This window comes from Zootoca vivipara, chromosome 5, assembly GCF_965207765.1.
Source record: "Zootoca vivipara chromosome 5, rZooViv2.hap1.1, whole genome shotgun sequence".
Classification (NCBI taxonomy): Eukaryota; Metazoa; Chordata; class Lepidosauria; order Squamata; family Lacertidae; genus Zootoca; species Zootoca vivipara.
The window spans coordinates 93193237-93221149 of NC_142588.1; the positions used below are offsets into that span (position 1 = coordinate 93193237).

Below are 27913 nucleotides of genomic sequence, written 5' to 3' on the forward strand. Positions count from 1 at the left end.
CACCTGGGTTGGCTTCCCAGTGTGAAGGAATGGGTGAGGACCAGATTGCAGGTTGCTGAGGTTCTGGCTAGGCTGAGTCTCGCAGATGGTGGCAGTATATTGTGTCCAGGGGCAGGTTCCAAGTAGATAAAAGGAACTGGTTTGGAGCCAGAAATGCTGGTTTATTGCTTCTACGGCAAGAGAGGTGTCAAAGGTGCCAGCTTGGGTCTTCAGTGGAGACTTCCACAGGCAGAGGCACGACTGATGGGAGGGCCTGATTTTGCTCCTGCAACTGGCCGTGGGCCCCAGTTCTATATTTTGGTTGGGACAGGGGCAGAAATAACAAATGAGGGCCAGATGTGCGAAAGTGCAGTGTCCTTAGGACGCTTTTAAGTGAGGCAGGAACAAGGGGAGGCAGATGTTCACTCTGCAGACGTTGCTGGATGACAATCCCCACTGCTCCTGGGCCAGTTGGGCATGCTGACTGGGGCTGATGGGAGTGGCGAGTCGAGCAACTTCTGGAGGGCCACGGGTTTCCTGTCCCTGCAGTAAGAGATGGAAGAGTGAGGAATTAAGCCCAAGGCTTCATGGGGCATGTGGGGTTTCAAGAGGAACCCCCTTCCCCACTGCTTTGTATCTGTGCTAATCTCTGCTGCTTTGTCCAACAGCTTCCACTCTTTCCTCAACTCCAACTCAGCGGAGGCGGTGGCCATGGGCCTGCTGAAGCAGTTCGAAGGGATGCAGCTCCCTGCAGCCTCCGAACTGGAATGGCTTGTGCCGGAGCAAGATGCCCCGCAGAAGGTAGGGTTCCTGAGTTCAGCACCCACCTACCCTGGGCCAGAACAGCATAGTCATTTTGTGCTCTGCCCCCCCCCTTTCCCGTTTCTAGTGGTGGTTTAAACTTAGCCACTTTATGGCAGGGGGCAGCAAACACTTAATGTGCTGGGTGTGATGGCATTTAAGCATGGTCGCAACCACTCTAGATTAAAAGGGCAAAGGGCAGCAGTCCCAGTACTTCAGGTAGGCCAGCCCACCCAGCAGCTCAGGTGGCAAGGGCACCAAGACCTACGGTACTTCTGCGCAACACAGTGGGGAGATACTACTGACACTGGGATTGGTAGGGAGCAGGAACCAACGTGGCCAAGGGACTGATGGGAGTTGTAGTCCAAAACTTCTGGATGAAGGAGGCTGGGAATTGGTGTTGTGCCCTTTCTTTCATGGACCTTGACTACTGAACAGGGCTGTGGCTTATAAAACTGAGCTATGTGGTCTGTGAAATTTAGCTGTGGTGTTGGGACAGGTTCCTCTGCACCCACACGCAGAGCTATTGAGCAAAAGATCTTAAGGATGTTTCAACAGGAGGAGAGTGGAAGTCTGAAGTGCCTCCAAAAGCTTTCACCAGGCCCACCTCTGTTCCTGGAGCAGGGAAGACTTGTTCAGGGAGCCATCTTGATAGATCATTTGCTGTTGGTTTTCAGGGCCCGAGACTGTCTCTTAAAAGGCTTCTTAGGCGGCCCAAGTGGTATAAGAAAAGGCAGCTTTGCAAAAAGTTGCTGCTGGTATGTCCCGAATGGGAAGTGTGCCCAGGGAGTGTCATGTTTACTGCGTGCTCTAACAGCCTTTATGAATGGCCCATCTGAAGGGGCCAGGGTGTGTGAGTGTTGTGGCTGCGCTCTCTGCATGGAAGGCCTTGGTTTAGAGTGGTTTGTTGTGGCTGCTCAGTAGAAAATCAGGTTTATAACCAGGGCTGGCCACACCTGAAGCCAAAAGACTACAAATACAAGCCAGCTCAGTGTGACTTGCACCAATCAGTAGCCACCCAAATGTGTGGGTCCAGGCTGCATGCCTCGGCCTCCACCTAAGGTGTGATTTTGCTGACATTTGACAGCTTCTTGATTTGCGGGAAGTCAGTGGCTGGAGGAAGAAGGGTGTCTTAGGCATGCTTAGAGTCCTACAGCACTGGGGCACAGCAGGGCATTTTGATGCAGAATTCAGCACCCTGAGAATCTTGGTATGTTTTAAAAGCAAAAAGCCTCCAGCCCTTAAAGCTGCCATAAGGAACTTGAGTAGACATGGGCTGTGTTGGTTGAAATCCCAGTACCTAAACCAAGGCTGTGCAGGAGTGTGTGGTCAGGGTGTGGAACGTCAGAGCTCTGCATCGCTCCTTATGGAAAGTAAGCAAGTTCTGTGTGTTCTTCTAATTTTGTCTATTTCAAACCGCAGGCTTTGCTTGTATGTGAGAGAATGAGGCCTTTTAGGGAGGCAGCAGTCATGCAAGTCACACCGGGAGGAATTGCAGCAAGCATAATGGCCCTGTTTATATACTTCAGTGGGGTGTAAGCGCCTACCCAACGCTAGTACTCTGTGCTGGAGACAGTGAAGCATTTGAGCGCTGCTGGAAGTGACTAACAAGCACCGATGTGAGCCCAAACAATGGCTGTTCTCCCACTCCTTGGTCCCCTTGCAGTTCAGTTCTGCGTTGGCTTTACAAAGGCACTTCATTGGTGACCTGAGGTTCTGCTCTGGAGTTGCTCTGCAAGATGCTGCTCTGTTCCGTTTGCTGTAGTTTTGGGGCTGTTGTTGCTCTCCCCACTTCACATTCTCTGTTTGACAGTGGGCTCTATTCACAAGGGATCACTGATTGTCGACTTCCTCTTGGGTAATGGCAAAAGGAAGCTCTCTCAGCAGTCAGGAATTCCATGGTGCCCTCTTGTTAAGGTCGTGTGCACTCTGGGATTACAAAGTTTCACGTGAGTGTGAAATTTGAAAAGCTAGGGTGGTGGGCAGGGAGGGGACCGTGACGTGAGATTCTGCACTTGTGCAACAGAAATAACATGGAATGTGTACCAGCCTGACAATGGCTGATTGTAAGGAAAAAGAACAGCACGCAGTCACACGTAGCAGTTTACCACTGGATTGTGGAATAGCCACGAGATTGCTATAGCAGCATTTACTTAGCAGCATTTACTTAGTGCTTAAATTATTTCCAGAAGATTCTGCAGGTGCATGTTTGCATTGTGCGTCTTGTTCTCCTCTTGCAGCTCTTGCCAATTCCCGATTCTGTGCCCATCTCTCCCGACGATGGGGAACACGCAGACATCTATAAACTCCGTATCCGGGTCCGAGGGAACTTGGAGTGGGCGCCTCCCCGACCACAGATAATCTTCAATATCCACCCAACACCAACGTAAGGAGACAGGTGGTTTTCAAGCCTGCAGCATCCTCTGTCTTTCCCTTCCTCTTTCCTAATATGCCCATTCATGCCCTTGCTAGAATCTGCCAACAGCAGCAAGAGGATTTCCCCCCCTCTTTAGGAATGGAAGCCTTACTCACAAAGGAAGCTGCCTTATGCTGAGTCAGACTGTTGCACCATCTACCAGAGGATGAGAAAGTGGCTGGGAGGTGGCTTTCTCATGATCTGCTTGATGACCAGCCAAAATACGACGACTTGTGAGAGTGTCCTCTCCGTGGCCTCTTCCCTAGCTCATGTCTGGTGGGTGGTGGCATTCTACAAGCACAGGCCTTTTCTCAGAAAGCTAGTGGTCCTTGTGGTTTAAGAACAGGCTTGGAAACAGACAAGTGTCTTCTGTCCTTTATAATAACATTGCATGGCCATGTAGAGGGGTTTTTTTATTACATGTTCAAATGCTGCTTGTTAAATCCTCATAACATTTTCCTTAGCAGCCCACTCCCAGCCCCCCAAGATAGGAGGTTGAGATCTATCTATCCTCTGTCTGCACATGTACATAGCACATGTTTTGTGTCTCTGCAGGAGAAAGGTGGCAGTGGCCAAGCAGAACTATCGCTGTGCCGGATGTGGCATCAGGACAGACCCTGGTGAGTGATGGATTTGGCAGAGTTCTTAAGGCCCTGTTTATGCTATGTTATTTTATGTTACTTAGTTTTTTAAAAAGCACTTTATAGACAGCTTAATGTTTTAGAAACCTCTTACACAGTGTACAAGATTTTTAAAGACCCTATTTTTAAACCAGCAAAACAACTATATGGAGGCATATAAAACAGGAATTGTAGGATTCAAAGCATTTCATGCAAGGTCTGAACTTACGGGTTGGGGAAAGCCCAGGCAAAAGGTAAGCCTTCACAAGACATCTAAAGCAACTGTTAGCTGCTGTTTCATGTATGACAGAGGGAAGGGCATTCCAAAATAAGGGGCAATAGCAAAAAATGCTTATTTTCAGTTCACCATCCTCGGATATTCTACAGGGTGCAGTGGCATGTGTAGAATTTTCCCAGATGGCCTGAATTGATCTTATAACTGAATGCAGGGGGAGGCAGTCTTTCACATAATAAGAAGTAATTGGACATGGCCCAGTAGCTGTTTGGCAACTAGTGCAGTTTCTTCAACACTGCCTGAATCTTCAAAGATTTTGTCTTCAATGGTGGTGGGTGGTATTAATTTGATTTGAGTGGGCGTCTGTGTATTAATTACTGTTGGTCATTTGGTTCTTAACAGAAAAGCAGAATATAATCAACCAACTTTGATGTGGTTCAAATAATGAACTGGTAGGGACAAAATTCACATTCCATATATTTATGTACGCATGCACTACACTGGGGTTGTTGAAACTGGCACCTTGGGCAGGATACACATTCATTCATTAATTCTCTCTCTCCTTCTGTCTCCCTCTCTCTCCCCAACCCCTGTCCCTTCAGACTACATCAAGCGCATGCGCTATTGTGAGTACCTGGGTAAATACTTCTGCCAGTGTTGCCATGAAAACGCCCAGATGCTCATCCCCAGCCGCATCCTGCGCAAGTGGGACTTCAGCAAATATTGCATCAGCAATTTCTCCAAGGACCTGCTAAGCAAGATCTGGAGCGACCCCCTCTTCAATGTGCAGGACATCAACACTGCCCTCTACCGCAAGGTCAAGCCACTCAACCAAGTCAGGGTAAGGCAGACTGAGTGTGAGCTGCCCCGTGAGGCCATCCCTGCCCTGCAGGTAGAGGTTTTATACCTGTTTAAGTGTCAGGGCTTCTGCCAAAGCTGTCTTGGGAACTGTAGATTTGTGAGAAAGGTTGGGAATTCTGTAACAAAGAACAAGTGGAACAACGTTATGCAACCTGGTGGGACTTTATAGCTTATGTTTCAAATGAGGACCTGCAAAGTTCCTTGCCTGCACCTAAGAAAGAAACATGGCTCTTCTAAATTATGTGTTAGTTTAATATACATAAATTAAATTGTATTTGCCATTATTGCATAAGCATCTTTTGGCTTTCTGTGCTTTTGAATTCTGTTACATATCCCTATTTAGAACTGCAAATCCCACAATTCCCTGGGTTCCAAAATGTGTCCCAAGCACATTTGCAGAGCCCCTTCATTTTCATTTTCTTTCTTTAAACCTCTGCTCAAAGCCTTCCATTGATGTAAATTGCTTTTTTAATAGTAGCTTTCCCCACCCCTAGAATCGTGTGTGTGCAGCAACTGTTACTGAGCACAGGATTCAGCATCCTCAGAATCTCAGTGCTTTAAAATATTTATATAAAGTTTCTAACCCTTAAGGCTGTGCAGATCACCTTGAAAGTGTGTGGTTGAAGCCTGGTGAAATCTCAGAGCAACAGAAAGGACAGGATTTCTGGGGCGTGGCGCTACAGTGCCCTGCAGAATACTCTGCTCCACCCCAGAACTACAGAAATGAGTAACCTAAGCCAAAACTGTCAGATACAGCGAATTTGCATGCCACTTACACAGGCTGGCGTTTCTAAAGCGACAAAGCATACCCAAACCTGCCTGGGGTAGTCCAATTGTTACTGCTTCTAGCTCTTGCACCTGCTTGTTGTTTTTTAATTTCCCTTTTTCATTTCCCCCTTCCTTTTTTAACCATGCATCCCACTGGGTTGGGGAAACTCAAAAGTCCCTTTTGAGGCAGGGCCAAGTCCTGGGCCTGGGTTTCTGTTCAACTCCTTGCTGCAACGCACATACCTGATTCTTCTAAAATGAAAGAAGCCTTCCAACCTGAGGTTTTCCCTCCCACTTGGTCTTTTCCAGCTGTTGAGAATCCAGCTGTACCACATGAAGAACATGTTCAAGACCTGCCGCCTAGCAAAAGCGTAAGTGCTGTGGGATGCAACAAAATGACAGAAGCCCAGCAATGGGGGTGGAGGGGGGGGCGTAGAAACAGTAGTCAACTGCCCAGGGCACTCCTCCCAGATAGCTACATCTCCTCCTAAAGGTAAAGATAAAGGGACCCCTGGCCATTAGGTCCAGTCATGACTGACTCTGGGGTTGCGGTGCTCATCTCGCGTTATTGGCCGAGGGAGCTGGCGTACAGCTTCCAGGTCATGTGGCCAGCATGACTAGGCCGCTTCTGGCAAACCAAAGCAGCACACGGAAACGCTGTTTACCTTCCCGCTGTAGTGGTACCTATTTATCTACCTGCACTTTGACGTGCTTTTGAACTGCTAGGTTGGCAGGAGCTGGGACCGAGCAACGGGAGCTCACCCCGTCACGGGGATTCAAACCGCCGACCTTCTGATCGGCAAGCCCAAGGCTCAGTGGTCCCACAGCACCACCCGTTTCTCCGCATCTCCTCCTACAGAACCAGAACGTCTATAGGACATGCTGTTGCACCACAAGGAACCTGGGCCGCCGCCACCTGCATATGAACTTCTGTACCTCACTTTTAGTCTTTCAGGCACCTCCACCCTCCCTATGTTGAGCAGAATACACATTCTTCTGCTCCTTGCTAACCTCTAGGTTAACCTGAGCTTAAGCAAGGCAAGAAGTCTGTTGCAACTGTCATCTGACTCCACCTGGTCAGTGGGGTTGAGGAATAATTTCCTCTGCTTCTGTCCATAGGGGTGCGCATTGTATACCAGTGTCTGCTTGTCACGTGTGAAGATTGTACTGCTGTGTATATTTGGCCAGTTGGAAAGCTGTGAGCGGCAGCAGATTCCCAGCAAGTGTTCAGCTTGTCACACATGACAGTTTGGGCAGAGATGCATAGATCAGAGATGCATAGATCTTGCTGGGTTGTTGGAATGAACCTTAGTAACAGCAGAAGCAGCAGCAATTTTATTATTTATATGCCGCCCATCTGGGTTGCCCCAGCCCCCAGCCACTCTGAGCGGCTCCTGACAAAATATTAAAAGCAATACAACTTGTAAATGGAGAATCGCCATTGCAAGGGAAAGGAGCAGAAGGGCAGTGAGACGATAGATGGGAAATGTGTAGGCTTGAGCTATGAAAGAGCTCTGCCAGCAGCCTTCACTTGCATCAACTAGTCTGGCTGCAATATTCACTAAGTGAGGGCAAGGAGCATTCAGAACAGAACAAGGCTGCTTTGTCATGCTGCCGATTTCTGACTTGGTCCTGCAGGCTCCTGGATGCTTTTGACACCGTGCCAGGTCATTTGACAGAAGACCTCCACCTCTATTCCTTGAATGACCTGAGTGCCACCAAGAAGGGGGAGCTCGTTCCTTGCTTGACAGAGCTCCTCAAGGCAGGTACCCTGCACGTTGAGAAATGCATGGTGGGTAACCTTCTTACTTTCCCCCCCTTTCAGCCCCTTCCCGTCATCCCAATTTGTATTGTATTTGTTTCTCCACTGGGTCAAGTTTCGCACAAAAGCCTTGCAGGGAGACCTGGATTTTCCCAGGCAGTGCTCTGGGTGTGTGTCTGGGTGCCAGGGGGGCTGATCTTCCTAGTGAGGCAGTTCAAGCTGCAATCTCTATGGGAACATCGGTGGAGGAACTTAGAATCACTCTTGCACACAACGGAGAGGGCAACTTTGGTAGACCTCTTGTAATAGAGCACCACCTGCACTGCTAAATTGAAGCTGGGATGAAGCTCATTTGAAACACAGCACCTGTTCTGGCTTCTCCCATATCTCCCCTCACCCCCACAAGAAAGAACCTTGGGAGTGTTGGCATGGGGACCCTGCAGAACAGTATGGTGTGGAGGACTGCAATAGGTATGGCAGAACTTGTGAAGATTGGGGGCCTTGCATTACATAAGCAGAAATGCTTCCTGCCAGTGATGGGGAGAGGTGACCCTCTTGGTAGTTCCATCACCTTCAGAAGTTGGGGTGGGGTGGGGCCCAGGAGAAGTCATTCTCTACGGCAGTGGAATTCCCTCTCCAAAGAGGTGTGTAGGGCACCTTCGCTCTACTGTTTCCATGGCATTCTGAAGGTGCCCCTCTCTTTATCCTAGCTGTTGACACATGGGAAGTATTTTCAGGATCCACCCTGTTCTTGGGACTGGAATTTGTTTCAGCTGTTGTAAATACTGAATTATAAATTGTTGTGACCAGCCCTGGACCCTGGGTAATAGATTGAAATTATAATTTGATTGATTGATTGATTGATTGATTGCAACAACAGCAAATCCTAGTGCAGTGCCATTGTTGGATACAACAGTATGTAATCACATACAGAGTCTTGCTATAATCCAACTTTTCATGACCTGTAACCTATATATACGGGCACATACAACAACAGCTGGTTAAGATGCGGCAGAATTATTTCTGTGCTGCAGATTGTTGCTTGCCTAAAGCCCTCAATGGCTGAGGCAAGATTTTCACTGGGGAGTTTGTGATTCCTTGGCAATGGTAGTTAATGAGATGGCAGGTAGCCTTGTTAGAGATCACTTGCCACTTTTGTGGAGCTACAGTGCCCAGCATTTAACAGATGCCCGTGGAGGTTGCTTGAGGGCGAGGCAAGGTGTTTGTTTCTCTCTGTGTGTGCACATGCTACAGATCCAGGGGTTCTCTGTCCCTTCAGAAGTGGGGTTGCAGCTTCTGCTGGGCTGTTCTCCTTCACTCCCCTCTGCTTCCTCCTTTTCTCCCCCTCAGCTGTGCCAGGCCAAGGGGTTCATCTGCGAGTTCTGCCAGAACGAGGAGGACATCCTCTTCCCCTTTGAGCTGAACAAGTGCAGGACATGCGAAGGTGAGAACGGGAGCCGCATCCCCTGTGGCTGGGGGTTTGAGATGTTGAGTCGATTTTGCTAGCTGCTCATTTTCCTCTCCCCCTGCAGAATGCAGAGCCTGCTACCACAAGGTGTGCTTCCGCTCAGGACCCTGCCCCAAATGCGAGCGGCTGCAAGCGCGGAGGGAGCTGCTGGCCAAGCAGAGAATGGAGGCTGACATCTCGGACTACGAGGAGGAGGAGGAGGAGGAGGCCATTGAAGGAGCAGCCACGTGACAGACGAGAGGCTGTGACTTGGTGCGTGGCCTCTGCCTCCAGGGACTGAACTGACAGAGAACTCAGACTGACTCTTCCACAGCTACTAGACCAACGTGATGGGAGCCTTGGGGGGGGGGGTTCCCCCAAAGGGTTATTTTGCACTTGCCTCGGGAGGTTTCGGTGCTTCCCTTCCGTCTGAGCCACAGGGCGAGGAACAGAGAGACTTGCTTGCTGTTTCCGGCACCAACTTTGATGCACTGCGGAGTCCAGCTTCGCTGCCACCACAAAGAAAGTAGCAGCTGGCTTTGCCTTGAGCGCCTGAACCTCTCCCCACATGCCACTTGGGAGAAGCTGGTGGGTGATGCTGGTGGGCTTATGTGGCTGAGCTCCTGGCCGAGTTCCAAAACACTCCTAAAGGGAAAACGGCCCACGTGGAAACTTGTTATTTGCTGTATTGGCTGCTGTGTGCCAGAAGAGGCAGCTTTTATGTTTTTCTTTTGCCAAAACCACTGCCTATAACACTGTATACATTGCTGCTGAATGTCATTTATCTGGCCCTAATTTTTTGTGCCTGAATGAAGCCAGAGAACCGAAAGGGGCAATCAACCTGCCATTTTATTCTGTCGGGAGCTGCCTAGCTACAGTGAATACTGGGGGTGTAGAAAATCTGCTGGTACCTAGTGGGGGAAGCTGAGGAGGGTGGAGTGATAGTTCCCACACTCTTCTCAGAATGATCTGCCCGCACACCCCAATACCCTATTAGAGAGGACCTAGCTCCTGCTTCCTTCCCTACCACCTTTTCTTCCAATTTGCCTAAAAAGTCTTTTTCCTTGCAAGGGAAATGTGAGTTGGCAGCTTGCAGAAATAACTGTACCCTTCCAGGATGCTGGTTTTGGCAGGGATTCCAATTTAAAGCCTACATAGGGCAGAACCTGTGGCTTTCCTATCGTGGAAGTTAAACTCTGGGCTCTTCCTTAGATCAGAGAAGATTTCTGACACTATTGCAGCAATGCATTTGCTTCTCCTGCTGATATTTCTGCTGTGTTTCTGTCTTGACACCTAACCTCTAGGACTTACCCAGGTTTGATGGTAAATTGGTAGGTGCCTTTTGTTGTTTAGGGTTTAGGGTACAGGAGATTTCCCATTACTGGTCACGTTTCATGATCAAGCAGGCCATGGGGATGGAAAGGGGCAATTATTTAGTAGGATGGGGGGCAGAAATGGTGCTGAAGATTGCAGTTCATTTCCTCATTCTTGCAGAAGCATAGCAGGGTCCCTAGGAGCAGCGCTTAAAGCAGCCTTCATCCTCCTGCTGTTTAGGCTCAACGGGAGCTGCAGTCCTGGAAGGAGTGCTAATCTGGAGAAGACAAGTCTTCCGGCATGCTGGTGAGGTGGTGCTCTCTTGTTAACCACCAGTCATTCTGCTAGAATTAGGGGCTGAAGGGAAGTTAGCTGGCCTGTTGCACTGAATATGGCTTGGGTTCATTCAGACACAAACAAAACTTCCTTTCCTCATATTAATAGTTGAGCCTCTTTGTCAGATCCCTTTAATTTGGTCCTTGAAATGTGGCTGTGCTTTATAATCAAGTAGGGTTCGTCCACACCAACTAGTCTTTATAGTCTTTGCCCTGCTCCTGTTTTGCAACGCTTTCTCCTAGCACCTTCTTGCCCACCTCTGCTTCCCGCACCTTGTTCCTCAGCAGAGAGATGTAGATCCATAACAACCTCCTAGCAGAGCACATGGTGTGGTGTGATCCTTCAGAGTAGTCTCCTGTGTATTCCAGCCTGTAAGCTGGAGATTGTATGTATTCCTTGCAATATGACCAGACCTTCAAAGTCAGCTGGTTCTTGGACGTTTGAAGTGGCCCAGTCTGAAAGGACAGTTGGTTTGTGGATGTTAGTGAGGGTCAGTGTGGTCTGTAGGTAGAAATGGCATGATGTCCTGAGGAAGGAGGTGGCATTTTTGGCATAGGTCATTCAACTAGCACACAGCAGAATCTCCTGCAGGAGGTAGCATATGTGCTGACCTAGACTGCAAGACCCATTTTTTAAAGATGGATAGCTGTGTCATTTTAGCTACTGTATTTTTTTAACTATACAGAATACACTAGAAAAACCCTGACCGAGATACGTTAAGCAGGATATACAGTTGACAAGTGCACAAAATGACACAGTGATGCTCTGTGAAGATTTACTTAAAGAATGCTATATAAAGGTAGTCTTCCTTCTATCTGCTTTTTCTAAGAACAAGATTTGAATGTTTGCAGTGTCAGGAAGTTGCCCCCTTCTGCTCAGACACGGCCTTGGAAGGTATTGCCCTGTGGCTTCCACTTGCTTAATTCAGTGGCACCCTTTTAATGCCCTCCAGCTTAGAGCCTCAGCCTTTTGCTGCTGCTTTTGGAAAGGCTGAAATATCTATGTGTTGGTTTTTTAGCTCCACGTGTAGTTTGCTCAGAGTATGCCCACGTCCAGAATTTATAAAGGAAATAATTGACTTAGGGTATGTTCAGAAAAAGTCGGTGGTTTGCTGAACTAGCGGTCTGAAATATGGGTGATTGAACCAGCTGAAGTGAAGGAACAAGGAGCCAGGAACACAGGTTAACTCTCTCAGCAGGGTGGGTGCTTGCAAGATGGAGGTGGGGGCACACCACAAGCACCCTGCCGACTGAACGCCTTGGGTATTATCACAAGAGGGTTCTTGGTGTTCGGTGGCAGTGGGGCGGTCCATCCACCTCTCCCCGCCCCCAAAGACAGAATTTGCTGTGTCTCAAAGAGAACTGCGGGACCACTCCTCCCATTTCCTGTGCCTTCACAAGTCCTACAGTAGCCTGTTACTATTCTCTTGAGATCAGAACTCTGCAGAAAGTGCTTCCCAAAAAATTCCTGAGCTAAGGTTTTAAAAACACAGTAGTGACAGGTTTGCAGCAGCATGGAGTATTTCATGCATTTTGAAGCCCTAACTTGCTTCAATTAAGAGCCTCTCATATAGATAGATAACTGCTGAAGAACAACATCTGTTATCTTGATTACATACATCAGTTCCCTTGACTGCTAAAAAACAGTACATGACTCTCTTTTGTGGATTGGAGCTCCCCCTTGCCACCCCCTTGCCTTTCCGGAATTATTTTTACTTATTCCAGGGCCCAACTACACTTGATTCTAATCATGCACTTAAAGAAGCATGCTTAACTTGCCCATTTTATTCTGGAGGGGAGGCAGAAAGCAACTATAGGGCTTCAGTCTTTAGATACACGTCCAATTCAGATCAGTGCCCACCCAACCCCTGGACATTTGCCTTCTCTATTGAATATCACACCCTTCTGGCTATTTGCCCCCAAATGTGCCGTGAACAGAAAAGTGATATGGAATCCTGGAGATTTTTTTCTCTCTCAAACGGTGACAGCCTGGCTAAGTATCTTTTTCTTATTTTAATGTGACCATCGTCAAACGAAGGTGAGCGAGCCCTCAACCTTGTGTCACGAACAGTCTCAAAAGATTGTAAATCCACACTGCAATCCTTTACAGTTAAGAAGAAATTTGGTGGGGGTTTTTTTATTATATATAATTGTCAGCACTTCTGTTGATGACATTTCTTGTGTTTGTCAGTAAGGCCCTCTATAAAAAAAAGCTATTTTCCAGGACAGACTTTTGCCAGCCTGGTGCTCTCCATCTAGCTATGGGGCTATAATTGCCATCAGCCTTGGGCGGTACAGTTCTGCTGCCTGGGGGCTGATGAGGAAAGAATAGCTCAAAACATCTTGAAGGCACCAGGTTGGCAAAAGCTGTTCTAGAAGCACTGATCTAAGTTCCAAAAGGGGGGTGGTAGGTTGTGGCTTTTTGTTCCTTTTGCGTGATAATTGCACAGTCTCCTTTCTGCAATGCCTGGAAAGCACACAAAGGGAGAATGTAATGCACAGCAGAATGGTTAGGAAGCCAAATGGCCAACCCTGATGAAGCTGTGATTGATTTCTGGTGTGCCCACGGTTTTGCAGAATGACTGCTGTCCATATTGTAAATGGTGTGTGAAAGTTCTTTATAAAGAGTTAACAGCAGAGTTGAAACCGGATAGCCACCTGCTGTTAACTGCAGAAATGCCGTCCATAATAAACTATACTAATAAGCATGCTGTTTTTGCGGTCTCTGTTTTCGTCGAACATGGGAATGCCGCCTCATTCGTAGGTTCCAGGCTCTGGCTTTGCTGGGCTGCCATCTCCTGCCCACCATTCTGCCATGCAGAAACATTGTAAAAACCTGTCTGCTATGTGGCACGCAGCTTTGGGATTGCATAGCAGGTAGAGAGTGAGGCTTCAGAAACGCAGCTTGACCTACTGTTGCTTCTTGTTCCGCACCATCTTAAAACGGTGAACAAAACCTGCCTTTTTGCACTACAGCCGCGTGTAACGTTAGGCTGGCCTCAGCCGCTGTGAAAAAGGAGACGTCAAGCCTTGCCCTTTAGCCATTTGAGGATTACTGGGAGAACTTTTGAGGGCTGTACTTGCGCTCAAACTGGTCAACGTCAAATTTCCTCTTGCAGCCAGCATAGTTCATGTAGCGGATCTTGCCAAAAACAGCCCGCTCTGCCCAGCCTTGGTCGTGGATCCCACAAATAGACCACATGCAGCCTGATGGAGGGGGAAAAAAAGAACAAACGGGTCTCTGCTTTTGCATTCTTCCTCCCACCTTTCTCTGCAGTGTGCTGGCACAGACATAGGTCTGGTTGAGTCCTGGTCTGCAGGGGGTTGGACTAGATTGGCCCTTGGGGCACCTTGCAACCCTATGACTCTATGATTTAACCACCCAGCCTCTTCCCATGACTGACCTACGTATCCATTGGGGTCCCGGCCATCCAGTTCATAGCGGTCATTAAGGTAGATGGAGAATTTCAGGGCCTCCTCTGGCGAAGTGGTCCACTCCAATATTTTCTTGGCCCAATACATCCTCAGGAAGCCGTGCATCTTCCCTTCATGAACCATCTGGAGCTGAAGCAGAGGGATGGAAAGATGGATGAGCTATGGATGAGGCCTTCTTGGGAGGTGCCACCTGCCCTGTGGAATGCCATCCCATTGGATGTCAAAGAGATGAACCATCATATGATTTCCTGTATCAGGAAGCTTTTGATGTTTTGGTGTGTTCTTTTATACCTTGTTGGAAGCCGCCCAGAGTGGCTGGGGATGTGCTTATGGAACCAAAGGGGTGGTGGCCCAAAAAACTGGGGCGCACTGGTTTAGATAAAAGGCAAGTAAAGGGGGGACTTTATGGGTATCCCATAGGAGCAGCTGGTTGGCCATGGTGAGAAGGAAGTTCTCCATCATCTCTTCCTGCTCCATCACTATTGTTCACACGCCCTTCAACAGCCGATCCCAGAGTGGGTTCCAACAGTTTTAAATTCAGAATCAAAAATAGTTAAAACTAATGACAGTCACAGGGATGATGTGGGTCCTATGCTCTTAACCCCACAAGCAGGAAATAAAAACAACTCTACACATTCAGAAACTGCCCTTCAGAAGGTAGTCTGCCACTGAACATGGAGGCTCCCCATTTAGTTAGTATGGCTAAACAGACATTTTCTGCTTCAGAATTTAAAATACTCATTTAAACATCCTTAAAGTATCAACAACTTCCCTTCTTCTCTTTCCATGGTTCATTTGACATATCATAAATCCCTGCATATTTTATAAAAAACTAAACCATTCAGTATTCCATTATTACATCCATCAAAACCTATTTACACTGCTGAATTTATCTTAATGCTGCCAATGTTTTCAAGTGTACACAATTATTTCCCATATATTCAATAAACGTTTTCCAATCTTCTCTAAACGTATGTTCTTGTTCTCTTATTCTGTGTGTAAAAATCTGCAAGCTGTGCATATTCTGTCAACTTAAGCTGCCATTCTTCTTTTAGTTGGGACCTCTAGCGCCATCTAATCCAGCGGCCATCACAACATCCGGTAGCAGAGATTTGTACCACTTAACAAGGTAGGGTGTAACTTTTCCATTCCGATCGAGCTGCTGATGCAAAGAGTTTTAGCATTATTGGAGAGGGAGATGCAGATCTCCAAGCACGTGGCAGGCACTTGCTCGGAAGCCAGCACATGCCCATCCAAAGACAGGTCCTCACACACCTTTGGAGTTTAGGTTTACCTGCGCAGCATTCCAGAGAGGGTCGTGCGTCTTTCCTTCCTCCAGCTGTTCCAGTGTGTACAAGTGAGGTCGCTTGTCTTTGGCGTGCAGCTTCAGAGTAGTCTTGGCCCAGTCGTAAGCCCCTTTGAATGGTACAAGGCATAAAAGATTACGGTTAAAAAGTCATTGGGCCCTATTAAAATGCAGTATTATCAAAAAGGTAAAAAGGTCAAGGACCCCTGCATGGTTAAGTCCAGTCAAAGGCGACTATGGAGTTGTGGCGCTCATCTTGCTTTCAGGCCGAGGGAGCCGGTGTTTGTCCACAGACAGCTTTCCGGGTCATGTGGCCAGCAGGACTAAACCGCTTCTGGCACAACGGGACACCGTGATGGAAGCCAGAGCGCACAGACACGCCGTTTACCTTCCCACCGTAGTGGTACCTATTTATTTACTTGCACTGGCGTGCTTTCAAACTGGCAGGTTGGCAGAAGCTGGGACAGGGCAACAGGAGCTCACTCCATTGCAGGGATTCAAACCGCCGATCTTCTGATAGGCAAGCCCAAGAGGCTCAGTGGTTTAGACCACAGCGCCACCTGTGTCCCTGCATTATCATATCCCATGTAAAGGCAAGCATTGCAGAAGAGGTGTCCTTGCGGAGCAGAGAAAGGCAAAACAGGTGAGCCCATTTACCTTCTACCTTGTCATAGTTCGGGTTGTAGTAGCAGAAATTGTCCGCCAGCTCCCTCCGCACCACGGCCTCTTCAATGAAGGCTTCTGCCGATTCCTTGTACCGGCTACGGAGCTTGCGAACCTCCAGGATCGCTCTCTGGACAGAGATTTGACCTGTGGAGGGCAGTTACTGTTCAGTGGGCTTCTGAGATCTTTGGAACTTGCAAGAGAGATTCTCCAGCAGGGCACAGCAATCTTCTGGGGGTTCCCTCCCTGTGAGAAGTGAGGTTGCAGGGAACCAGGCAGAGGGCCTTCTCGGTAGTGGCGCCCGCCCTGTGAAATGCCCTCCCATCAGATGTCAAGGAAATAAACAACTATCTGACTTTTAGAAGACATTTGAAGGCAGCCCTTTTTAGGGAAGCTTTTAATGTTTAATAGATTATTATATTTTAATATTCTGTTGGAAGCTGCCCAGAGTGGCTGGGGAAACCCAGCCAGATGGGTGGGGTATAAATAATATATTATTATTATTATTATTATTATTATTATTATTATTATTATTATTATTATTATTATTAATCTACTAGGTGCCTAAGGGGTCTCTTTCAAGTAACCTGGTCTTGAGCTGTACAATTGCCATCTTCGTAGTCAAGATAACGCCACTATTAATTGGTAGTTGTAAACACGAGCTCATATATGCTTATATTCACATGCATTGATATAAGCTAATTGGCTTGCTTTTAAAGTTCTCCTTATCTGTGGGGTTTGGGGTGCTGGGCTCTGAGCCCAGAAAGGCGAATTATCTGTAAGAACTGGGTATCTGCCACCTATGCTCTCATCTGGGCAGGTGAAGCGATGGGAAGGCCTGGCCAAAAGGACTTATGCTGCTTAGTGTATAAAGAATGGATGGCGGTTTCCTTGGGTGCGGACAAGCCATCTCCTTGCTGTGGTGTCCGTCCCATGTCTACAGAGGCTGGCAGAACGGGCAAGCTGGCTTGCTCTAACAGATCACTCTGGCATCTTTGACATCCTTCTTTGGTACCCCTGCTCCCAATTACTCCCACAACACTCCCTCTTTTGGGGCAGCAGACCAGGGCATCAGGGCCACAGATGTTGGTACCCAAACCTTGAATTTGCCCAGTAGCAAACTGGCAGCCAGAGCAGATCTAGCAAGCAAGGTGTTATACGCTGGCGGTGGTTTGCCCCCACAGCCAACCTAGCAGCCTCCGTACCAAACCCCAAGGATAGCCCCACATGGAGTGCATTGCAGTAATCAAAACATCTAGAAGGCCACAACCCTAAATATTTTTGGAGTCCTCCTCTGCTCCTCCTGTCTCAGCACAAATTCTAATACCAATGGAGATCTCTTTCATATACCGCTGCTTCTTCTAAGGGTTGCTAATAATAATAATAATAATAATAATAATAATAATAATAATAATAATAATTATACCCCGCCCATCTGGCTGGGTTTCCCCAGCCACTCTGGGCGGCTTCCAACCGAATATTAAAAACAGTACAGCATCAAACATTAAAAACTTCCCTAAACAGGACCACCTTCAGCTGTCTTCTGAAAGTAGAATACTGTAGTTACTTATTGCCTTGACATCTGCTGGGAGAGTGTTCCACAGGGCGGGTGCCACTACCGAGAAGGCCCTCTGTCTGGTTCCCTGTAACCTCACTTCTCGCAATGAGGGAACTGCCAGAAGGCCCTCGGTGCTGGATCTCAGTGTCCGGGCTGAATGGTGGGGGTGGAGACGCTCCTTCAGGTATATAGGACCAAGGCCGTTTAGGGCTTTAAAGGTCAGCACCAACATTTTGATTTGTGCTTGAAAACGTACTGGGAGCCAATGTAGGTCTTTCAGGACCGGTGTTATGTGGTCTGGGCGGCCGCTCCCAATCACCAGTCTAGCTGCCGCATTCTGGATTAGCTGTAGTTTCCACATCACCTTCAAAGGTAGCCCCAAGTAGAGCCCATTGCAGTAGTCCAAGTGAGAGATAACTAGAGCATGCACCACTCTGGCGAGACACTCCGCAGGCAGATAGGGTCTCAGCCTGCATACCAAATGGAGCTGATAAACAGCTGCCCTGGACACAGAATGGACCTGCACCTCCGTGGACAGCAGTGAGTCCAAAATGACTCCCAGGCTGCACACCTGGTCCTTCAGGGGCACAATTACCCCATTCAGGACCAGGGAATCCTCCACACCTGCCCGCCTCCTGTCCCCCACGAACAGTACTTCTGTCTTGTCAGGATTCAACCTCAATCTGTTAGCCGCCATCCATCCTCCAACCGCCTCCAGGCACTCACACAGGACCTTCACTGCCTTCACTGGTTCTGATTTGAAAGAGAGGTAGCTACCAACCCTAAACGTTTTTGGGCAGAGCGGAGAGCTGATCTGCAACCCACCCAGGGTTTGGCCACCCCTGAACCCCTCAAGGGTTTGACCCAGGCATTGCAGAGGACCAGCTCCCCACTCACCAAAGTGGAACCAGGGCGAGAGGTTGCTCAGAGCCGCCCGGTTGGGATTGTTCCTATCTGTGCCGAAGAACTTCAGGCGCTCCTTGATGAACTCTTCCAGCACTGCCAGTCCGGCAGCTGTCCCTGGCTGCGCCCAGGGCACCTCCTTCACGGAGTGGTCGACCTGCAGGCTGGCATAGCAGGCGTCCCAGTCGACAGGCTGCAGAGTCAGAGAAGGAATAGGGGTGAAAGCCGGCAGCAAGGAGCAGCTCTCCAGGCCAAGGACGTTCCAGCAATCCTTACCATCCCAGAGCTAATGGGAGCGTGGGCACCATTCGGCTTTTCATTTATCTTATTTTCATTTCATTTCTTAAATTCATGCACCGCTTTAATTTTATAGACCTCGAAGCAGTCTACAAAGAATACGATAATAAAAATGATCAGACAGGCTTACCCAGACACATAGATTTTACCGCTGATTTTAATCCTTTGAATATTTTAAACAGTTTTTAACTCTTGTTGCCTATAATTTTATTGTTCTTTTGTAAACTGCTTTGAGGACAATCAAGCGGCGCATAAATTTTATGGAATAAAAATAATACTATTATTCAGGGCTTTTTTTGCTATTCTAAGAGAACAAGGGAGAAGTCCGTTGATGAACCCTGGCACTTCTTTTTCTATTATTCTGTTTTGCTATTATTATTATTATTATTATTATTATTATTATTATTATTATATCATCATCATCATTATTTAATTAATTTTTATCCCGTCTTTTTCCCAGGTCTCGAGGCAGCTTACAAAAATACAAGAAAGCTAAACATATACCGGTATACAATTAAACTTCAACAGGGTTAAAACAATATAAAAGCAAATCTATTAAAATACAGATGGTAAAAAATAAATACGCATTTGTGGGGTGAGTATTCATACCCGTGGCCTTGTGTAAATCTCAAAGAGGAGGAGGAGGAGGAGTTTGGACTTGATAGCCCGCTTTATCACTACCCGAAGGAGTCTCAAAGCGGCTAACATTCTCCTTTCCCTTTCCCTTCCTCCCTCCCTTTCTAACTAACATTCTCCTTTCCCTTCCTCACAAACACTCTGTGAGGTAAGTGAGGCTGAGAGACTTCAGAGAAGTGTGACTAGCCCAAGGTCACCCAGCAGCTGCATGTGGAGGAGCGGAGACGCGAACCCGGTTCACCAGATTACGAGTCTACCGCTCTTAACCACTACACCACACTGGCTCCCTTACCCCGAGACAGACTATTGGTCCATATAGCTCACTACTGTCCACACTCCAGGGAGTCTCTCCCACCACTTCCTGGAGATGTCTGGATTTGAACCTGGCACCCCTCTGCAGGCAAAACAGATGCTCTACTGCTGAGCTACAGACTTTCCACAACTTTTCTGTCCCAAGTTTGCCACAGCTGCAATGAAGGGCTAAGGGAGACCTGCTGGAATGTCTGCAGCAGCCTGCAAATAATTACAACTGTAAAAAACCCCCACAAAAAGCAACCCAGATCCCTGCTCCCGATATCGACTGCTACCTCTGCCTGGAACTCCGCGGGATAAGGGTGCCTGACGACAGGTGGGAATTCAGTGAGAAACTCAGCCAGCCGGTCGTGGATTTTCCGGCGGATAGTTCTGGCCCCGTACTCCTGCTTGTCGGAGGCCACCCAGCAGGGCACAATGTTGTGAGCATCGACCTGGAGAAGCAAAGCAAGAGAAATTGCAATTGCACACACAACTCCCATTATCTTAACACTCGTTATACAAAAATCCACTTATCCAAACCCAAGGAATTAATACCCAAGCCTCATAGAATTGCTATGTACACCGCAGATTCAGATATCCAAACAGCCAGACCTGCATGTAGTGCTGTAAACGAATTAGCAGCCTTGAGCAAACCTTACTTTTTGTGTTTTCCTGCTTCGTGGCAGCCATTTTGCCAAAAACCATGATGGGAGGGAAGGGGCTGGAGAGATCAGACAAACAAGACAGCGTTTTCCCGCTTTATTTGCCTTTTGCAAAGTTTCAGAGGGTTTTCTCGTCATTTGGGGGTCAAATTCCGTGGTTGGGAACGCATTAAAAATTTCCCCATAGGAATTAATGGAAACGATTGACTCACTCTGCAAACATTTGCCTAACACATGATTTCCTGAGAATGCACTGTATTTGAATAGCCGGACCTTCGTGTTAACGTGTAGAGGCAGGGGAAAGAAGGATCCTAGGAACTTCTATAGCAGCCTTTGCCCATCTGGTGCCCTCTAGATGCTGTTGGACAACATCTTCTCTTAACAGCCACCAATTAATTGCGGCATCAGCTTCTCTGGGATGAAGCTTCCTTTGTCAGATTCAGTGAACATGACGGAGGTTATGAACTCAGGAATCCAGGCAAGGTGGTGGAATGCTCCTTGGAGGGAACCACGCATCCGTGTCACCATGGACATACCCCCACTGCCCCGCAGCTCTCCCCAGTTCACACCCCAGTTCACATGTTTAGGGAAGCTTTTAATGTGTTTGATGGATTTCTGTACTTTAATATTTTGTTGGAAGCCGCCCAGAGTGGCAGGGGGAACCCGGCCAGATGGGCGGGGTATAAATAATAAATTATTATTATTATTATTATTGTCGTTTAGTCGTGTCCAACTCTTCGTGACCCCATGGACCATAGCACACCAGGCACTCCTGTCTTGCACTGCCTCCCGCAGTTTGGTCAAACTCATGTTCGTAGCTTCGAGAACACTGTCCAACCATCTCGTCCTCTGTCATCCCCTTCTCCTAGTGCCCTCAATCTTTCCCAACATCAAGGTCTTTTCCAGGGAGTCTTCTCTTCTCACGAGGTGGCCAAAGTATTGGAGCCTCAGCTTCACGATCTGTCCTTCCAGTGAGCACTCAGGGCTGATTTCCTTAAGAATGGATAGGTTTGATCTTCTTGCAGTCCATGGGACTCTCAAGCGTCTCCTCCAGCACCACAATTCAAAAGCATCAATTCTTCGGCGATCAGCCTTCTTTATGGTCCAGCTCTCACTTCCATACATCACTACTGGGAAAACCATAGCTTTAACTATACGGACCTTTGTCGGCAAGGTGATGTCTCTGCTTTTTAAGATGCTGTCTAGGTTTGTCATTGCTTTTCTCCCAAGAAGCAGGCGTCTTTTAATTTCGTGACTGCTGTCACCATCTGCAGTGATCAAGGAGCCCAAGAAGGTGAAATCTCTCACTGCCTCCATTTCTTCCCCTTCTATTTGCCAGGAGGTGATGGGACCAGTGGCAATGATCTTGGTTTTTTTGATGTTGAGCTTCAGACCATATTTTGCGCTCTCCTCTTTCACCCTCATTAAAAGGTTCTTTAATTATAATTATAATTGTTATCCCAGCTGCCAGGCTCCAGGCCTCCCTACCTGGACAAAGGGCACATCAGGTGGCAGCCTCTCCTGGACATCTTGCACCCACTGCATGGGGACGCGGAGGGGGGCGAAGTCCGTCACCACCCCGCCAATGCCGTGGGTCGTCACAAAGGAGGGCAGCACGTCCTTTGCGAAGCCGATGAGCAGGTGGAACGGGATGCTTAGTTCCTTGCACTCCTAGGAGACATGAAAAGGAAGCAGAGAATATTTGGTCACACAGGAAGCTCGTGATATCGACTTAGTCTAGCTCAGTATTTACCACACTGGCTGGCAGCAGCTCTCCAAGGTTTCAGGCAGGGGACAGCTCCCAGGCCTACCTGGAGAGGCCAGGGGCTGAGCCTGGAACCTTTTGCATGCAACGCATGTGCTCCACCACTGAGTGGTGGTCCTCTCCTAAAAGATAAAAGTTTCTAGTCCTCATTGTTTTGAACGAAGAGTGAATTTGAATCGGTAGCCGGTTACATTATATCAGGTTTGCACAGGAAGCTGCCTCATACCAGACCAGTGGCAGTGACTCTCCAGGTTGTCAAACGGGTCATTCCTAACCCTACCTGGAGATACCAGGGTTTGGATCTGGGACCTTCTGCATTCCAAGCACAGGCCCTTCCACTGAGCTATGGTGTCCATCAAAAAGGACCAAAGCTCTCACAGGCACAGATTTTTAGTTGCACGCATAAATACAAGCCCGTGTCGTGACTATCCTGGCTACGAGTGCAACTATTCAGGTACCAATTGTTTATTTGAAGTCTGTCGCACAGCTGCAGTCATACACCTGCCCGGCAACACAAGTACCCAAATAAACCTCCAACTTCTAAGTTTCCCAAACAGAAAACTTAAGTCATCCCCCCTGCCCCATCAAAAAAGTGAAGTTGGCACACTTCACTAACACCCACCAAAAGGCTGACTTGGTGTGCAAAAGACTAAGAGCACAGAAATATTTCTGCTGCGAGAGGAGTCCCACCCTTGGGCTTCTGCGCGAGTCTCTGTTCTGAGCACTCCCCTGAAATGGAAAGAGAAAAGCCCAGAGCACTGCCTCTTTCATTGACCCCAAAATCAATTTCTTTGGAGAATGGGTTGCTCTGCTGGGTAAGTGAACGATCCAGCCACAGCTGACACAGAGACCCCAAAGGAAAGGCCAGAGCAGTTACTCATGCAGAGCTGCTGTGGGAAGACTCCTCTGCCTACAGCTGCGTCGGGCTCGCAGGCTATTTACAGCTTCCGGCAGGCAGCTGCGAATGACTTATCTATGACAGCTGGCCGCAGCCTGGTGCCCTCAGGATGTTTTGGAGAAAGATTCCCATCAACCTTTCCCAACTGTCTGCAGTTGATGGGCACTTGGGAAGAAGCTGCAGTGCCCCAATTCATGCTGCAGGCAGCTTGCCCACTAGAACCTCTCCGCAGTCTACAACCACTTCTGACACCTTCCTGACGCAACGCCGGTACCTCGGCCACTTCCTTGAGGCCTCTGATCAGGAAGCCGAAATGGCGGATGGTAGCCTCCAGGAACTTGGGCACCAGGCAGAAGCAGACATGCAGCGGCAACTTCTGCTTCAGGGCCAGTCGCTGGGCGTAGAGAAAGGCCCAGTTATCTGGGGAGAGAAAGAGCAGGGAAAAGCTTAAAGGAACGGCTCCGCAACAGGGGGTCAGTGGCTGGGAGTGTAGGGGGCGCAACAGACACGCAGCGTTTGGGCTTCTCCAAACCTCTGTGCCAGCTTCATGGGAGCGAGTGCCCCAGTTCTGAAGGCAGGACAGCTGGTGGCATACAGTGTGGCTCAGGACCGCAATACCTCAAGGGCCACCTCTTTCTATATGAACCAACCCGGACCCTGAGATCTTCTTCTGTGGCCCTCCTTTGTGTGCCTCCTCCTTGAGAGGTCCGGAGGGTGCAACACGAGAACGGGGCCTTCTCTGCAGCGGCTCCCTGTCTGTGGAATGCTCTCCCCAGGGAAGTTCGTCTGGCACCTTCGTTATACACCTTTAGGCGCCAGGCAAAAACGTTCTGTTTAACCAGGCTTTTGGTTGACCTGATCAACACCCTATACCAGGGGTGGCCAACTCCCAAGAGACTGCGATCTACTCACAGAGTTAAAAACTGACAGTGATCTACACCCTTTTGGGGGGTTCAGGTCAAAGTTGTTGAGTTTTTTCAGGGGGGGGAGGTAAAATGTTAAGATTTTTTTAGGGGAGTCACAGTTGTTCAGCTTCTTTGGAGGGAGCCAATGATCTACCAGTGATGTACCGCAGACGTCACGATCTACCTGTTGGACATGCCTGCCCTATACCCTTTAAAAATGTGGCTCTTTGGGGGGGGTTATTATTTTTATGTTGATTTTATGTACTGTGATCTTTTTTGTGCACCGCCCTGAGATCTCCAGGTATAGGGCAGTATATAAATTAAATAAATAAAAATAGAGATTCCCTTCCTCTCCCCAGGTGGTTGGAGACCTGTTGCTATTTCTGCAGCAGGGTCTCAATCTCCAGCGTCCTAGGGCTGCCCAATCAGCATGAATGGGGGATATTTTTAGCCACCATGTTCTCCCAATCTAAACACTGAAAGCGAAAGGTGCTTCAAGGGAATTGTGTGCAACTTCCGCTCCGTACAAGGGAACTTCACAGGAACGTCACCCAGAAAGCAAATACTACAGCGCTCCCTTGAATCAGCCACCCTTGATAATCTGATACTTGAGAATTGGTTATTTTAACCCACATGCCCATTTTTTAGTTTACATTTTTAAATTTTCATCCAGTGCTAGAATCATAGAACTGCAGAGCTGGAAGGGACCCCCACGAGTCATCTAGTCCACCCCCCTGCAATCCAGGAATCTCAGCTAAAGCATCCATAGCAGATAGGCATCCAACCTCTGCTTGAAAACCTCCAAGGAAGGAGAGTGTGTTGTTCTCTTGCGTTTCATACTCATTATAAAATGAAATAAATAAATAAACTTTACAAAAAAGACCCTGTTTGCACAAAAAATATTAGATCTAGCCGAAAGGCAACACAAAGAGACCAGCATTAATTACTGCAATGCACCCCTATAGTTGTTTATTACTGTATAATTGCATAATTATAAAACTATTGTGTAACTTGGGAAGGTTGCATAATCTTAGAAGGGGCGTGGCTGTATCAGGAAGGGAGCCGGCACTCCTGAATTCGCCACAATGAAATTGCTTTATACATGGCAAGGATGCTCTTTCCCAATGTTTTGCCAGCCTTCATCCCCAGCCACTCCATCCCACCAATTACACAGAGGGGGAAGAGGGGGCTGGGGGGGATACAGCATTATTATTATTATTATTGTTGTTTATTTATTCCCCGCCCATTTGGCCGGGTTTCCCCAGCCACTCTGGGCAGCTTCCAACAAAATATTAAAAATACAATAAAGCATCAAACATTAAAAACTTCCCTAAACAGGGCTGCGTTCGGATGTCTTCTAAAAGTCCGATAGTTTATTTCCTTGACACCTGATGGGAGGGCGTTCCACAGGGTGGGCGCCACCACCGAGAAGGCCCTCTGCCTGGTTCCCTGTAACTTCGCTTCTTGCAGAGAGGGAACCGCCAGAAAGCCCTCGGAGACCCACCCACCCAAAAATAAGCCGGGAAAGATTGCAGATCCCAGGCGCCAGCCAAGCTCTCACCTTGCACTCTCTGATCTCGCGACATCCAGTAGAGGATGCCCTGAGCATCTTCCTTGAGATCGGGACCTTGCGAGATGAGACGGACGCGCTTCTTGTTGTACTTGAACTCTGCGACGGAGGGCGCCGCGTTCAGGCGGGCTCGCTTGACGCCCTCTGCCAGGGTGGCAGACCCTCCGCTTCCCACACCCCCTTCCCCAGCCGCCTTCTTAGCGCCAGGAGGTGCCCCTGATGCCAACCTCCCGCCGCTCTCCAACCCATCAGGGAATATGGCTCCCTCTTCTGCCCCTTCCTCCTTAGGCTCCGCTGATTCGGCTGGCTTCCGCTTTCTCCTCTTCTGGGACATGGCTGGCCTCGCCCCGGGGACTGCAGAGAGGTTGCACGCCAACCACGAGACCCAGCTGGGGCTGGAATGGGCAGAGACGCAAGCGATGACCCTTCTGGGGAGCAGGCTGGAAGGAGGAAGCTGCCTGCAAGCAAGTAAGAAGACAGTTGGTGGATCAGGCTATGGGTGCCTCCATTCCAGCCATCTCCAACCAGAGCCCGTGTGGTGTGGCGGTTAGAGTGCCGGACTACGACCTGGTAGAGACCAGGGTTCAAATGCCCACTTGGCCACAAAGATCATTTCCTCTCAGCCTGACCGACCTCACAGAGATTTGAAAAAGAAAACTCAGAACCCCGTGCAGCACCTTGAGCTACTTGGGAGAAAATGTGGGGCAGAAATACAGCAAATAAATAAAGTAAATAAAAAAAACCTGGCCCTTCAGGTATTTTAGACAGCAACTCCAGAACATCTGGAGGGTACCAGGCTGCTCTAATCCCATTCCCGTTTCCCCCCAGTGAACGACCAGATGCCTTTGGGGAATCGGGATGTGAAGTCAACAGCCCTCCCCTGTGGTTTGTCCCCAATATCTGCTATACAGAGGTAGACTGTCTCTGGGCATGGGGTCTCCATTTAGCATCCAAGGCTACTGACCCCTTCCTCATGGAGGCAAGGATCAGCTGGTTTCGTCCAGCATGTGGCCTCCCAGCTTCTGCCTACAACTCCCATCAGCCCCTGCCAGCATGGCCAAAGGGTAGGGATTATGGGAGTTGTAGTTCAGCAACACCTGGAAAGCCAGAGGTTCTCTACCCCTGCTCTAAGCCAGGGTGAACTTTGGAAATATTGTGTCTTGAGCGAGGGGGGAAAAATTCTTATTTTCACAATAATTATTTTTGGTACAGTTGCTTTTTAATGGATCTTCTTAACAGGCTCATTGAAACTTCACATTATTACAAAAACAGAAATTATTTTATTGTTGTTGTTTAGTGCCCTCTCAGCTTGGCACCGTGTTGGGGAACCACACGACCCTGAATCCAGCCCTGCCTAAGCTCTTTGGTGGCTGGTAGCTATGTGGTCATGTATGTTTTGCACACAGAACCCTGGCGGGGGGAGAGAGAGAGAGAAAAACACAGGTGGCTGGCCTGGAAACAACTTTCACAGTTGCTGCCAGTCAGAGTGGGCAATACTGGGCCACTAGTTGAACTCACTTAAGGCAACTTAAGGCAACTCCTGAGTTTGTACCTTAAAGGGCCGGTTTGGTGAAGGTGGTCTGGAGCAGCGAGCAAAAACCGCTGCCCTCAGCCACTTCAATGGACTGTTTTATTCAGGCTTATTCTAGAGCAGAGAGCTAGACCAGGTCTGTGCAGTGAGTCAGAGGGACCAGACTAAGGAACTGCTTCTGAAAAAGGAGAAGAAACACAGGATGGTTAAACCCATCCTTTGCCAAGGCGCCTCCGTTTCCCCCCTGTGCTTTTCTCTCTCCTGATCGCTGCCTCTTTCCCCTTCAATTGCTCCTCTGCTCTGTTATTTTTTCCTCATTTTTTCCTTTGTCCTGTAGGGTTCGACGGGGGTGGGGTGGGGAGTTTCTGGATTTGAGGCTGGGGGAGAAAGGGAAGAATGCTAAGCCGCCCCTATTATCCTGGCCACACTTTTTTTGCGGGGGTGGGATGGAGTAAGTAACAGACCAAGCCTTCCTTGCCCCCTTCATTCCCACAACGGCCCTGCAAAGTAGTGTCAACAGGACAAGTTACGTTGTGCAGCCACGGAAGGGGGGCGGCAAGACCCGCCCTGGATGGGGGTACGAACAGGGGCTGCGATCGGCCCCTCTCGCCGGCACTCACGACTCACCGGGCGCAGAGCTCTCCGCGTGGGCTTCCTTAACTCGCGCGCCAGGCCCCGCTTACACAACGCGGCGGGGGCTGGGCGGGGAAAGAGGCGGGCTTGGCTCCGGGAAGCCCCGCCCGCCCGCTGCCGCTTCTCCTCCCAGCATCATCGGGGAAGCGGAACCCCGCCAGGGGCCGCCGCAGCCTCGCTTTCCAGGCCCGGGGCGGCAGACTCAACTTTGTGAATGAATCGTCGAGCGGATGGAACGTTGCAACATTTTACGCTCGCGGGCCTCTGACGTCACGCGTTGTGTTGCCAGAAGCACGTGGCGGGAAGGGAGGGTCGCTGG

The 27913-nt window shown here is 48.8% G+C and overlaps 2 protein-coding genes across 6 annotated transcripts in view; one reads left to right on the top strand and one right to left on the bottom strand.

Moving 5' to 3' along the window:
- Positions 1 to 13246, top strand: part of RUBCN (rubicon autophagy regulator) — a 49319-nt gene extending 36073 nt beyond the window's left edge. For all 3 annotated transcript variants that reach the window (XM_088669315.1, XM_035132559.3, XM_035132561.3), the window contains 8 exons: positions 648 to 780; positions 3021 to 3166; positions 3752 to 3816; positions 4654 to 4892; positions 5990 to 6051; positions 7319 to 7472; positions 8793 to 8886; positions 8975 to 13246. In XM_088669315.1, coding sequence (XP_088525441.1) covers positions 648 to 780; positions 3021 to 3166; positions 3752 to 3816; positions 4654 to 4892; positions 5990 to 6051; positions 7319 to 7472; positions 8793 to 8886; positions 8975 to 9141 — 1060 coding nt within the window. In that variant the 3' untranslated portion in view covers positions 9142 to 13246. The remainder of the gene's footprint in view (positions 1 to 647; positions 781 to 3020; positions 3167 to 3751; positions 3817 to 4653; positions 4893 to 5989; positions 6052 to 7318; positions 7473 to 8792; positions 8887 to 8974) is intronic.
- LOC118093451 (deoxyribodipyrimidine photo-lyase) lies at positions 144 to 27860 on the bottom strand. Of its 3 annotated transcripts, XM_035132565.3 has the most exons (11): positions 27589 to 27850; positions 25422 to 25888; positions 23230 to 23375; positions 21781 to 21963; positions 19924 to 20082; positions 18398 to 18596; positions 15937 to 16089; positions 15268 to 15389; positions 13943 to 14102; positions 4959 to 5028; positions 144 to 522 (listed from the first exon to the last, which is right to left on the bottom strand). In XM_035132565.3, exons 2-10 carry the CDS (start codon positions 25762 to 25764, stop codon positions 4970 to 4972), a joined length of 1524 nt encoding a protein of 507 aa, XP_034988456.3. In that variant the 5' UTR covers positions 25765 to 25888; positions 27589 to 27850; the 3' UTR covers positions 144 to 522; positions 4959 to 4969. The 3 variants fall into 3 exon arrangements, with proteins under 3 accessions (XP_034988456.3, XP_034988455.3, XP_034988454.3); XM_035132564.3 differs by lacking the exons at positions 144 to 522; positions 4959 to 5028 and adding an exon at positions 13140 to 13745 and having other exon boundaries at positions 27589 to 27860; XM_035132563.3 differs by lacking the exons at positions 144 to 522; positions 4959 to 5028 and having other exon boundaries at positions 13140 to 14102.
- Positions 27861 to 27913: the final 53 nt, after the last annotated feature.